The following is a 14,469-nucleotide window of genomic DNA, read 5'->3' as shown; positions in this document are numbered from 1 at the left end:
ATTTTGTATGTTTATTTTTTTTTCTGGTATTATGGAATATTACAACACACCAAAAGCAAATTATATATTTTAACTGATATGATAAAAAACTAAGCCCAATATGAATAAATGTGTATGTTATAAAAGATCAATTATAAATGAAATTCGGATATATAAAAAAAAGTTAGAAATTAGTATATTATCAGTGAACAACACAAATGCATTAAAGAGAATTTAATTTTTTTTTTTTTTTTCTAAAAATTTTTAATAAATAGTATATGTATATCTGTCTATTTATCTATCTATATAGATATATATATATATATATAGCCACCCCCCCAAAAAAAAATGCAATAAAATTACTATATATAAAATATTATTGCCATAATCAACAATTTTGTTAAATGTGGTAAATAAATAAGTTTATACTCAAAAAAAGAAAAGTTAAAAGTATGATAAAATAATTAAAGCATATTACTAACAAATTTTATGTGTATTACAAATAATGAATTCATTTATGTGCATTAATAGGTTAATTTTTAATTCCAATTATATAAAGTAAAATGCTACAAATATTTATTCTGTACATTTTTCTATTTCTTTTAATCTTGAAATTAAAATCATGTTTTAAAATTTGTTATCTTACTGGTAAAATATGGAACCTCCTTTAGTAATAGGATTATATAACATTACACCAACACCTGTTCTCATAATTTTACACACAATATAATTCATAAATGTACCAAAGCATACAAATATATATATATATATAAATTTATATATGTATATTTTATTATTCGTTTTAAAAGCTATTTTATATATAAGTCTATCTACTTAGATCAGAGTTCACTCATTTCTTTTCGTGCGCCTCTCTCTTCTCCTCACTTGATTCTTCTTTAATGCATTCATCTTCTTTGGGTAACTCAGAAAACATAAATTCGTTCTGATATTCAATTAAATATTGTGTACTTCTTTTAACATCAATAAATAAATTGTAAACTCTCCTAACATCTTGTACAGTAACTTCTGTGGCTTTTCGTTTTTTTGAAACCAAATTTGCTAAAGTAATTAGATGTAGTGCATACCTTAGGGATGATTCAGAAGCAATTTTGCATAACAACTCTTTAGCACAATCATCGATATCTACATCTTCCTCTTCAGCTCTTTGTTCTAATATCTTTTGTATATCTTTAGGTTTATAAGGGTAGGTAGGTATAATAAGTGTTCTATCTAAAAGATCTAATGGAATTCCATGAGGAGCTTTGTAGTCCGTACCTCTTATATGGGTAATACCTCTATTTGTTGCCATGATAACAATAGGAGACTGTTCACTTTCTAAGGCTCTATTTAAATAGGAAAAGCATTCTATATCCAACATATGTACTTCATCGATAAATAAAACACCTGGAACTATTTCTGCTTTTTCATCTTCTTGCCATTCATTAATTTTCATATCGATATGTTCTCTAATTTCATTTTTAATTTCTCCAGTATCTCCTGAAAATAAGGCTAGAAAGCCTTGTGTTCTACTATTTATAGCATCTATATCGTGGAGAGTAACAGTGTGAACTACTTCTTTTCTTTTCTGTAATTCTCCCTCTGGACATTGCACAAAGTTTGTATTAGGGTCCATAGCATCATAATCTTTCGATCTAGCAAACGATTTCCCAATTTTTGTAATTTTTCCTGTACTTTTATCAATACAAATAACATCACCAGCAGTAATATTTTCTTTTTGCAAAGCTTCTATCATTTTATTCCCTAAATCATATAATGTTTCCATTTCTGTTGTTTTAAGAATCATCTTTCCTACTTTTTTGTTTTTATTATTAATGTCTCTTTCATTAAATTTTTCTATATCTATTTCCACTACTTCCCCTTCAATAACTTCAGACTCTTCTTTTACCCTAACACCAATAGATCTTCTAAAAGCCTGAGTTAAAGCCTCCGTTTTGCTCATTTCTAGGGAATAAACTTCTGAACCTGATATATGCGTGAAGGGAGTATCTTCACCTAATGCTTTTGCGATACCCATAGCAATAGCCGTTTTACCTGTTCCAGGTTGTCCAGCTAATAAAATAGCTCTTCCACTAATTCTTCCTTCTTTTATCATTCGTAAAACAATACCCGCGGCTTTACGGGCACTCATTTGACCAATCATACCTTCAGAACAATAGCGGGCGTCTAAGCAATCATTTAATCCTAACCCCCTAATGTGGGAATGAGCTCCTATTCTTTCAATTTTTTGTATGTCCTTTACTTCTTCAAGCTTCATTTTGACGTTACTGGTGCGTATATAATAATAGTAATTTTTTAATTAAACAAGGTCAAAGAAAAATGCATACGCACGTCGTGTGGGTCTTTTACTACTAAGAGGTAAATGGACAGCGTATATACATATGTATATGTATATATATAGATGTACAATAAGGTCTCTTTTACGGGGGAAAAAAAAATGTGCGAAGAAGGTGTATATATTACTGTCAAATTTATAGTATATGTTTTTACATTCGTATGTGCGAAAACAAACAAGTCTTTGATATAGCTATAAAAATAATGTTTCTTGGAAAATCAAACATATATTTAATTGTTTCCACTGTGGGTTTTTTCTCTATATTTTTTTATAATATCCATATACTAATTATCTCTTTGAGATTTATATTTTTGAATGGTTATTTTTTATTCCTTATTTTTTCCATAAAAAAAAAAAATTAACATCCGTTTTACTATTCCCTCAAATGTTCAATTGTTTTACCTGTTAAATACTTCTTTTTTTTTTCTACAAATACGTAACTTTACTCCTTTTCGCTGCTTCCTTTTTTTTTTTTTTTTTGTATTCTGCATAATTTTTGAACTTAATGTTCTATTATATATATATATATATATGCATATGTATTTTAAATATATGTTTACGTATCTACATTTTTTGTTATGAAAAAATTTCTTTGAAACAATTCGTAATTTCACATTTTTATGCAAATTATATGAACACTTGCTTTTTAAAACGATAGCAGTGAATTCTTTTATATTTTCTTTGTAGAAGATATATTTTTTTCTCTCATTTCTTATAAGAATGTAAAAATTGTTTACAGTGCATTATAAGATTTATAACAATTTAATTTCTGAAAATTTATTTTTTTTGCGTTTAAGAAAAAAAAAATATATATAGAGCAAAATTAAATCAATTATAAACATTTAGTAATATAGTGCTATTTATCACTTTTTTTCTTCATACATGTATTGTTAAAATGTATTAGTAAAAAATTTTTGGTGAAATGGAAAATAAAAATATTATGTATGATCCAAAGAATATCTCAAAAGGGAAAAATTTATGTTATTTTTTAAAATTTCTGAAGACTTAGCTGATTTTGAAAGTGGATATGATTTGACACTACTCAGTTAAATATATATAATACATATATATATATGCGGGGTTATAAATTTATTCTTTGATTACGAGATCGTGAAAGGAAATGTAAGATTAAAAGGTACATTAATAAACTTGCATAATATACCTTATTCATAAAACCAGAAAACATATATGTGAATACATAGGTGTACATAATATTTACACACATATATAGTTCTGTCATATATATGAAATGCTATTAAGGGATATTGTAAAAATTCGTCCGAATACTCATAGTTATTTGTGAAACAAAAAAAAAAAAAAATAACGACATGCACATATATAATAAAAGTACTTTTACCTTTTGATTTTATTAAGTGTATATATATATATATATATATATATATATGAACTTATGGGTAGAGTGTTCCCGTTTGGGCTTATATTACAGATTTTACGCAAATAACATAAAGAAGACAATCAGAACCTTAGTTTTACGTGAGCACAATCAAAATAGAACATAAGAACATTTCTTAAAGCAGTGCAAATTAAAGGTAAGTAAATATAGATAGTAATACACTGCCAAAAATAAAATAAAACAAAACAAAGAAATACGGAATTGAGGTTAAATATTTTCTAATTATATCGGCCTGTTTAATTTTGAACTACCAAGAATATTTATTTTTTCAATTTTATTTGAATTTTTGTTGTAAATTGATGTTCTGAAAAGTTGTAGCAACGTATAGTTTGTTTTTATCTTGCTTTATTTGGAAAAGGCATGAAAGAGAGAAAAGATAAAAAAAGTATATTGAATAACATTGTCTGCCATGTGATGACTACTTTTTGCTGGACAAAATTATTCCAGTTCATTTATTCCTAGGAATATTTATATGTCGAGTTCCTATATATAAATAGTTTTTTATACAAATTTATTTTTTTATTTTATTTATTTTTTCCTTTTTTAAAGGAATATGGACGATACTATAAGAAAAAAGGATATTTTCATAGTAATAGGAATAGCTATTGGTTGCGGCATCTTTTCCGAATTTTTAAGTTGGCTATTTGTGTATAGAAACGAGAAATTTATAGCTTTAAATGAGGAATTAAAAGTATTGTATGAACAAGTTCAGAAGGAGAAGGAAGATGGGTTATTAAGTAAAATAGATACTATTAATAAAAAAAAAGGGAAGAAAAAGGTCACCACTGAAGAAATATATATGCAGAAAACAAAAATGATGACAACATTAAAAGCAAAAGCGAATATTATAACAGGTTTAATTTTTATGTCTATGATGCCTTTATTATTTAGTCTATTTGAAGGATTAACAATAGCAATTTTACCTTTTAAACCAATTTTTCCATTTACCTTAATAACTCACACAGGTTTGCAAGGAAAAAATTTGTATCACTGTTCATCAACTTTTATTTATACCTTAACCCTTATGCTAACTAGGCAGAATATTCAGAAGTTTTTCGGATATGCACCGCCTTCTGGAATATTTGGAGACTTTAAGATGCCCGATGAGCAAGCCGATATATGGAAATAAAAACAAAAGGAAAATTTTTGTGCTCGATGAACTTTGCAAATTTTATTCATTTTATGTAGTTACATTTTTTTTCGTAAGAGATCACTGGACGGACATATATATATATGTATTCTTATGAGGAACGCATTCCCTTATTAATTGTGAACGTTGCATTTTATGGACGTGCTCCCTTTTTGGTAAGAAATTTTCTATTTCAAATATTTGAATTGTTTGTGAAGCGGGTAGAAATTTCTATATATGTATATTTTTGTGGATACCCATTTCCACGTATAATTTTAGCATAGCTTACACTATTAAATCAGTTGATATAGCCGTGTATATGTAATATGTGTGGGTAAATAAATATATGTTTACCTTTTTAATTAACTCGTTGCCATAATTTATTTAAAAAATCTTTAAAATGATAAATTTCTTATTAAAAAGTAAGCTGAAATAACGAATGGTTTTAATGTGGTTATATTGGGATTACTTCTTATATTTGCATATGTATATTTTTTATATTAATTTTCTAATTTGTTAGAATATATACGTCAATATGGTTTAATCATTTAGGTACATATTTTAACTATTATACATTATACAAGTATACAAACTTATTTTTCCTTTTCATGAATTCTTTTTTCTACATGATTTTTTTATGTAGCACTTCATTCAGAAGATTATTCTACTTTTGATTTAGAATAAAAATGTCTCTTCTTTTCTTTTGCAATTACCAGGATATTTCGAAAATTTATGTGCATTCATATTTTTGTTTATATATGCAGGCGTGTTAGTGCATATAAAATAAATGAAGGTTTTTTATAATACGTAGGCGCCTAATATATGTAAGGTTACATGTACGGTATTCGTTAGAAAAAGGCTACATATTTTAGATCTCATATGTAAATTATATTTCTAGTATTATGTTTTCTCTTGAACTAAAATACGGAAAAAATCATGGCGTATAGTTCGTAAAAATTTATGCATTAATATATATAGAGATATATATATGTACAGATGAACCCCTAAACAAGAGTTAACATATGCACATATAGATGTAGTATTTATTATGTTATCATTAGTTAATTATTATACGTTATTCCCTTGCCCTTGAACTTTTTTATATTTCATTTTTATAAAATTCATCTTAAATCATTTTCAACATTTTTGAATTCTATATTTGGCTTTGACATTTTTTCATTTTTCATATCATCTTACATTTTTTGTACTTTTTTCATATTTCTATAGTTTTTTTGTATTTTTTATTCCTTTTACAATTTTACATTTTTGCATATTTAAAATTTCTGAAAACCATTAAAACTTTTATGTCACATTAATTCATAGCGTTTGGTACGTGTTATAAATTATATAATATTCTGTTAAATTTGTTTTAATTTTTTTTTGTTTATCAATTCTCAATTTTGCATGAAGTACCCTTTTTTCAAAATTTATATTTTCTTTATGTACGGCTTATGTGGATAGCACTTTGTATACTAGTTTAATAAAACAATTTACAATTTGTTTTTATTTTTAAATTTAAGGAAAATTTTATGTTTTCATTTGTAAACTTTTTTTTTTTTTTTTGATATTTATTTTTTTTTTTTTTTTTTTCTTTTTTTTTTGATATTTACTTTTTTTTTTGATATTTATTTTTTTTTTTGATATTTATTTTTTTTTTTTTTGATTTTATTAGATTGGTGTTATTAATTTTGTCAATAATTTGAAAAGTCTAAACATTTTTTTTTTTTCATTCCTAGAAATTAGTAAACGTAATATTGATAAATATATACTTTTATTTTATTTCATGTTTTATTTTACATGGAATTTACGAATAAAAAAGACTGTTTGGAATCTACATGGCGATGTGCATATATATGTATGTTAATGTATGTATATATATGCATATGGTGTATATCCATTTGAAATGAGTACTTTATATATTTGTGTTATCCATTTTCGTTTCATAATCCCCCCCCATTTGTATTACATTAAGAGGAATTGCTATATATATTAAAAGATATTAGAATAGCCTTTTTAGGTATTTTTTAAAATTCATTGAAATTTCTAAATGTACGCTTTTCATATAATGATATGGGGTGTAAATTTAGTAAATTGAAAGTAAAAAAAAGGAAAGATGATAAAAATAAGTCAGGTAAAATTCAGAGTAACGTTAATAATGATATTCTAAAAATATATGATACTGAGGAAGGTATTCCTAAAACATGTAATAACATAGAAGATACTTTTTGTAAAAATGAGGTTAACGAAGTAACTAACAAATCACCACTTGTCAGATGGAGGAATAATAGCAATAAGGAACATATAAAAAACAGTAGTGGAATAAGCTTTTCTGAAGTAAATTATAAAACAAAAGAATTGAGAAAGGAGAGAAGGAGACATGCGGAAATGGATAATGAACAGAAAGAAGAAATAAGAAGAGAAAAAAAGAATAAAAACAAATTATTATTATTCAAGGTGAGTGACGATGAAGAGTTTGAAGGGAAGATAAACCAAGAATGTAAAACAAAATGTACAGGCATAAAAAATGATGTAAGAGACAAGGGGGAAAAAAAAAATGTAAATGAAAATAAACTTGAGAACAATTCCTTTAAGGGCATTATAAATACAATTAATAACACATTATTACGAAAAAAAATTCGTAATGGTGATAAGACAAAATCATCTGATTCATTATCAAAATTAGAAAGAAGAGCTATTTTGCAAGAAAAAAAAATAAAGTTCATATATAAAGGGAAAAAAGAAAAATGTGTAAACGAAAATGATGCTGCATTAAAAGACCGCCCCAATTGTGTGCTTCATAAGAAAAGAAAAGAAATGGTAACTAGCGCAATGAGAAAGAACAGAGAACTTTTACTGTATTATCATGATTTTAGAAGTATGACACTGAAACAAAATTCATTTTTACATATATATGAGTTCTACAGATATAACTGTAATATGTTTAACCTCTTTTCCATAATGCCCAGTCATATTAGGGGAAATGTACATGCTTCTAAAATATTATTTGAAAGTTCTTTAATTGGAAAATATATAATACTCCCGTGGATTGATAATGACCCAGATATAAAAAATAATTTATATCTGAAATATGTTCAAAATTTTGCGGAAAATAATAAAAAGAATATAGAAAGAGATGATGGGAGTACACGAAATAAGGAGGTTAACTTTTGTGGTTTGTTCCACAATAATTATAATAAGGATACACAAAATCGTAAAAAACTGGAAAAAGGGAACTTGAAAAATGAAAATTATTTGTTTAATGATAAGGCTATATATGTTGCAAGAAAAAGAAAGGAAAAAGGTGATAAAAAAAAGAAAAAGGAGAAGAGTGAAGAGAAGGAGCAGGATAGGATGAAAGGGGCTAGTAAGAATAAGAGAAAGAGAAAGAGAAAGAAATATGTTAACAGTAGAAATCTCAGCATGGACAACCTTTACAATATATACCTTAAAAAGCGTTCAGCTTATAGCAGAAAATTGCAAAACAATAAAAAGGCCGTTGTTAGTGTAAAAAATAAGGAAGTAAAAAAAAAAAATTATATTCGGAAGGATTCACAAAATAAAAAAGGTAATGAAAATAATAAACATTTTACCAGAGACATAGTTATTGAAGAATTAAAAATTTTGCAAAATAAAAAAAGTGATAAAAATTATAAAATTAAATTAAGAAGTAGTACTATCTCTTTTGGGGAAGATGATACCATGTTAAGGAAGAGGAAAAAAGAGGACAAGAAAAACACGAAGGAACAAATGGAAAAAAGGCATTCCATAAATAAATGTAAGAAAAAGGAACTTCCTGAGAACATTCATAACGGAACATGGAATCGCAATAATGTGAACATTACACAGAATGCAGAAAATGAAAAATTAGAAAAGAAAAAAAAAAGTTGTAATAAAAATGTGTCAAATAATAATATGAATAATGCAAAAAATTATTATGTTTCCCATGTGCAACATACAGAAAAAAATGAATTCTGCATAGGAAAGGATATAAAGAAAAACAAAATAGAAGATATAAAAATTGTGATAGCGAAAAAAAATAAACATAATTCACCACATTCTAAAGAAATTGATATTTCCGTTACACCTATTAATACAAATCTCGAATCAAGGGTTTATGATGAAAAAATGGTGGGGAGCAAATGTAACATGGAGAAGTATAATGTAGAGAAAGAAGAGATGGAGGAACGGGATTATAAGACCAAGACACTGTATGAAAAAAAAAATTATAAAAGAGATTATAAAAGGAGAGAAGTTAACGAAATAAGGAGCAAACCAAAGGACGAGATAAGAAGCAAAATGAATGACGAACGAAATTGTTCATCCACTTGTGCAAAAATTGTTAACAGTAATCACAGTTCAAAAGTAGTGAAGAAGGTTAAAAAGAAAGTATATTGCCATGAAATACCGCATCCACAGGATTATTCAGAAATGGGAAAAAGGTGTAAAAATGTAAGCAGTAAAAAATTTGATGACCTTAATTTATATTCACTACATAGTAACGGAAATAATAATAATAATATGATTAATAATAATATTAATAATAATATAAACAACGATATTAATAATAATATAAACAACGATATTAATAATAATATTAACAACGATATTAATAATAATATTAACAACGATATTAATAATAATATTAACAACGATATTAATAATGTTAATAATATTAAAAATTATAGTAATGATAATGTGAGACAAGGTAATAGCGGAAAAATAGGTAATAGAAAATTAGGGGGGAGAGAGTACTCCGGAGGAGGGATAGAAGAAAAGTGCAATCACAAATACAGATTGAATGAAAAATACATAAAAAAAAATTATATATTATGCAAAAAGTGTCATAAGAGAAGATGTATATTTCACTATGTAAATGGTTTTAAATTATATGGATGGGTAAATTATAAGTGGACAGATCCTGATGGGTTCTTAGAATTAAGTGTTAGACAACAAAAAAAATTTGATTCTTGGAAAAGACTCTCCGATTTATATAATAACCCTATTGTAATGTCAACTGATTTGTATAATAATTGCATAAGGCAAGGTTTTGTTGCAGACTGTTCTTTTTTATCATCCTTGACTGTTTTAATTGAATATGAAAAAAAACATAAAGTTCCTGTTTTATCAAGTATTATATCACCATGCACATCTAACCTTTTACATGTTAATAAAACGTGGCCTATTTTTAATCCAAGTGGTATGTATATATGTAGATTGCACTGTAATGGAATTCAAAGAAAAATAATAATAGATGATTATGTACCTGTGAAGAACAACAATGCTTTATTAGTAGCATATTCAAATAATAAAGAAGAGTTATGGGTTACATTGTTAGAGAAGGCTTTTGTTAAATTAATGGGAGGATCATACTCTATGTTTGGGTCCAATCCAGGTTCAGATTTGTATTATTTAACTGGTTGGATCCCTGTTACTATTTCTTTAAAATCCAAGTTAAGTAGCTCCCCCCCTTCCTTAGATCACCTAACTGTTCATTCGTCTCCAAATAGTGACTCAGGTATGAGGAAACATGAATTTAACATAAAAGATGAGAAACAAAGGAAGGATACAAATATAGATCAGCGAAACCATAAATTATATAAACATCTTACTTATTGTATGAAAAATAAAAGTGAAGAGGAGGGAATAGTATCTAAAATGAACAAAGAAAAAGGTAAGAAGGGAATTTTTAAGAATAGAAAAAAAATTAAAAAAAATGTATCAAAATTGTTCCTTAAGGGGGTACTAAATAATAACAGTAGAAACACATATAATACACGTAATGAATCTTACTCAAATGATTTAAACTTACGTTTTAGAGACTCTGTAAAATTTGTTGCCAACTTAAATATACACCGCTTGAATAGAAATGCCAATTGTTCATATTTTAGAGATACTTTTTTAAAATACAAAAAATTAAAAATTTATTGGATTTTTAAAATTATGTATATTACTCATAAGGAGAATAGAAAAAATGATAACATGAAAATGTGTTCTTTTATGAAAGGGAAAAAATCAAAATATTTCTTAAAAGGTTTATTATGTAACAACGATGATATGACATATCTGAATGGATTAAAGAAAAATGGCCTAGTAATAAATCGTTTAGTAAAAAATCGCCAAATGAAAAACAACCGGACGGAATACAATTTTGTAAGAAATCATTTGGAAAAAAGAAACTCCAGTGAAACTTATTTTGGAAACCTCAATAATAAGGACAATTTGTTGGGTACATCCAAAATAAGTAGTACCATTCCTAATTACATGAAAGATAATATGATCAAGGTAAATTTAGGCCGAAATTTTTTGGGCGAACAAAAAAGTAAGATTTTTAGGAAAGAGGAAAGGGATTACGAAATGAAACAAAAACATGGGAAGAAATTCCAAAGCGAAGAAGTAAGTAATATGGATTTATCCGGATATATATGTGGGTCCGCGGATCAATACAGTTATATGAATAAAAGAGGTGATAGTTCAATTTTGACCGAGGAAAATGAAGAATATGATGAAAAGTGGGATGTTATTTGGAATAATATGTATGAAGGAATAAAAAAAGGAAAATGTGTAGTATGTTTAGGTACATTAGAATTAAAGGATGCTGCTCCATCAGGATTAGATTACCCAGAAGGAGTATCCATCTCTACTGGAATTGTAACAAGACATGCTTATTCAATTTTAAATATTGATTCATATAATGGGGATAAATTATTATACATAAAAAATCCTTGGGGATGTGTTAGATGGAAAGGGAAATATTCTCATAATGATGATGCAACATGGACCAAAGAAGTTCAAAGAAAATTAAATTATTCTATTGAAAAGGCAAAAGGTAAAGATGATGGTTGTTTTTGGATCCCTTGGAAAGTTGTAGTAAAATATTTTTCCCATATCTATATATGTTGGAATAGTGTTATTTTCCCATATCAATTTGAAATTCACACTAAATGGGAAAACAGCAGTTTTTTAATTAACTCTATATTACTAGATGATACACATCTTGTGGCTTATAACCCTCAATTTGCATTACATGTGGATGTAAGAAAACAAGATTTATCAGAAGATGGGATGTATTATATCGGAAAGAAACCAATAGAAGTATGGATTCTTTTATCAAGACATGTTAGAGAAAGAAAAACAGATGTTTCTCAGAAATACTTAGCATTACATATACATGCAGGAAAGGATAGAATTATATGTCCTTTATTTCCAATTAAGCAAGGAATTTATTCTAATGGGGAATGCACTTTTACCAAATTAGTAATCGGTGGAGAAGATAAGGAGAGTAATGTTGACCATGACATAAAAATGGGTAATTCAAAAGGAGATGTTATTACAGCGTCTGATAAAGGGGAAAACAGTGGTGGAATAATATTAAATTCTTCTATAGATAGTGAACAGGAAATTATGAGAAACATCGATTTTGTATTAATAGTTTCTCAATACTCACAAAAAGAAGAATTCAATTTCACATTAAAAGTATTTAGTCATACACATTTATCGATATATGAATTACCACCATTATTATCAGATAACTATGAGTCTCTTTACTTTAAAGGGCAATGGACAAGTGAATGTGCAGGTGGATGCTCTAATAATTTATGGTCCTATTTCAGAAATCCCCATATACGTTTTTATGTTCCTGAAGATTCGTCATTTTGTATATTTTTAGAATGTTCCCAAGAATATTCTGTTAATTTAAGAATATTTAAAGGTATGACATCTTCCCCTAGGAAATTAAAAAAAGGAGAAATCATTTCAAGTGGTGCATATAAATCTGGATGTTGTTATATTGAATGTACGTTAGAGAGTGGTATCTATTGTCTTATTCCTTCATTGTATAGAGCAAATATTACTGGTGATTATCAATTATGTATACATTATCCGAAATTTAAACAGAAGCCTATTCTTTATTTTATTCCTTATTCGTATATTATACCTCCGTTTTCATTTTTTAAATATGAATTGGTACATTTATATTCTTTAAAAAGTTATTCAGTAATTTTATTTCACACCATATCAATTACATTATTATCCTTGAGAATTACCTTTTTTCAAAATATGGACATTAAGGGAATTCCATTTGTTAATATATATAAACTTGTAAGTAATACAGATTCCTTAGCGGACGATCTGGAGTGTGGAAATATCATAAAAAACAACTCGTTCAATTCTCTTATTTCGTTTAATAGATTCATGTACAAAATAGTACAAAAATGTAATATACATGGGGGTCCAGGTAATGATATCCTTCCTCTTTCCACATGTGCATATGATTATTACATTAAATTTAATTCCATATTAATTCCCTTAGTTGAGTTAGAGAACGACCGGACCTCTTATTTATTGCTCATTACGACAAATATAAAGGAAGACATTCTTTACAACCACGAGGTGCATTTTGTGTCAGACAAGTCAATTTTCATAGACAAATGTTACCCTGTTCATTCTTAATGATGGATTTACGCATTCTGTACATCCATGAATGGAGTATATAATGGGAAGAATTAGTATGCTTTATATAAAGTTTGTCCAATTAGGGAAAATGAAAAATTACTGAGACCAAGCGTATATCATGATTGCAAAATGATACATACAGAAGTACATATTTTTCAAGTATATGAAGAAGGGTATGTTTTTCACCTTAAAGGAGTGAAACAATTTACTTTGTAAGAAAAAAATATATATATATTAAATAAAAATAAAGGGGAAAATCAATTTATTTACGAATTTTTATTTATTTTTTTTTTTTGTTCTTGTTCATATTAGCCATTACAGAAATAGGGTCTGCTTTATAAGACCATATGTTTACGTTTACCATGTGTACATTTATACATATAATGCATATATTTACTCTCCAAATTTGTAGAAATTTTTATACTTGATCAAATTTGTCACTTATGAAGTTATACTCGCGCTTTTGGCATTTAAAAAATTTTTTGTTTTAACCGTTTATAAATCCTTTCTTTTTTTTTTTTTTTTTCTTGTTCATTCTATTTTTTCCATTTTTCATATTTTCCTCGCACATTTACTTAAAGAATATCTACATACTGGATACATGCACATATGCATCAATCTTTATTTATTTTACAAGTTTTTTTCATATGTATGAAAATACTAATTAGCAGAAGTACATATCATAATAGCCTGCGTCATTTCAGTTTATTTTCTTATTTTTAAGGTTAATTTAAATTTTGTTTTATCATGTAATAAAATTTTGATTTTTATATGTTTGTTATTTCATATATTTTAAATATTTGGTTATTTTATTTTTTTTTTTTTAACGTAAATTTTTAATATTGTATAATTTACCTTTTTTGTATATGTTCAAAGCAACAGCCAAAAAAAAAGATGAAAAAATATATACAGAGAAAAAAATAGTATAAAAAGAACAAAAACTTATATGAAAAAAAAAATAAATTAATTAGTAAGGAAAATATCTAGAATGCTGAAGAACATGGTTTAAGAAAATTATAAAATTTGTAAAGAAAATACAAAAGAGGAGCAAAAGTAAAAAAAAAAAAAAAAAAAAAAAAAAATATACCTTTTAAAATTTGAAAAGAACGACATATAAAAGCTGAAGAATGCTTATTCTTTCCA

General features: G+C 26.5%; 3 protein-coding genes across 3 annotated transcripts; 2 read left to right on the top strand and 1 right to left on the bottom strand.

Moving 5' to 3' along the window:
* Positions 1-829: 829 nt before the first annotated feature.
* MKS88_003573 (RuvB-like helicase 3) lies at positions 830-2,254 on the bottom strand (the record flags this gene model as incomplete). The annotated part of the gene is made up of 1 exon (XM_067216675.1): positions 830-2,254. One exon carries the CDS (start codon positions 2,252-2,254, stop codon positions 830-832), a length of 1,425 nt encoding a protein of 474 aa, XP_067072386.1.
* A 2,045-nt stretch (positions 2,255-4,299) lies between these two features.
* MKS88_003572 (transmembrane and coiled-coil domain-containing protein 1) lies at positions 4,300-4,875 on the top strand (the record flags this gene model as incomplete). The annotated part of the gene is made up of 1 exon (XM_067216674.1): positions 4,300-4,875. One exon carries the CDS (start codon positions 4,300-4,302, stop codon positions 4,873-4,875), a length of 576 nt encoding a protein of 191 aa, XP_067072385.1.
* Positions 4,876-6,945: 2,070 nt separating this feature from the next.
* On the top strand, positions 6,946-13,323 carry MKS88_003571 (calpain; the record flags this gene model as incomplete). Its single annotated transcript, XM_067216673.1, has 1 exon — positions 6,946-13,323. One exon carries the CDS (start codon positions 6,946-6,948, stop codon positions 13,321-13,323), a length of 6,378 nt encoding a protein of 2,125 aa, XP_067072384.1.
* Positions 13,324-14,469: the final 1,146 nt, after the last annotated feature.

The sequence above is a fragment of the Plasmodium brasilianum genome, chromosome 11, assembly GCF_023973825.1.
Source record: "Plasmodium brasilianum strain Bolivian I chromosome 11, whole genome shotgun sequence".
In the NCBI taxonomy this organism is placed as follows: Eukaryota; Apicomplexa; class Aconoidasida; order Haemosporida; family Plasmodiidae; genus Plasmodium; species Plasmodium brasilianum.
This window is presented reverse-complemented; position numbering and strand designations above follow the sequence as displayed.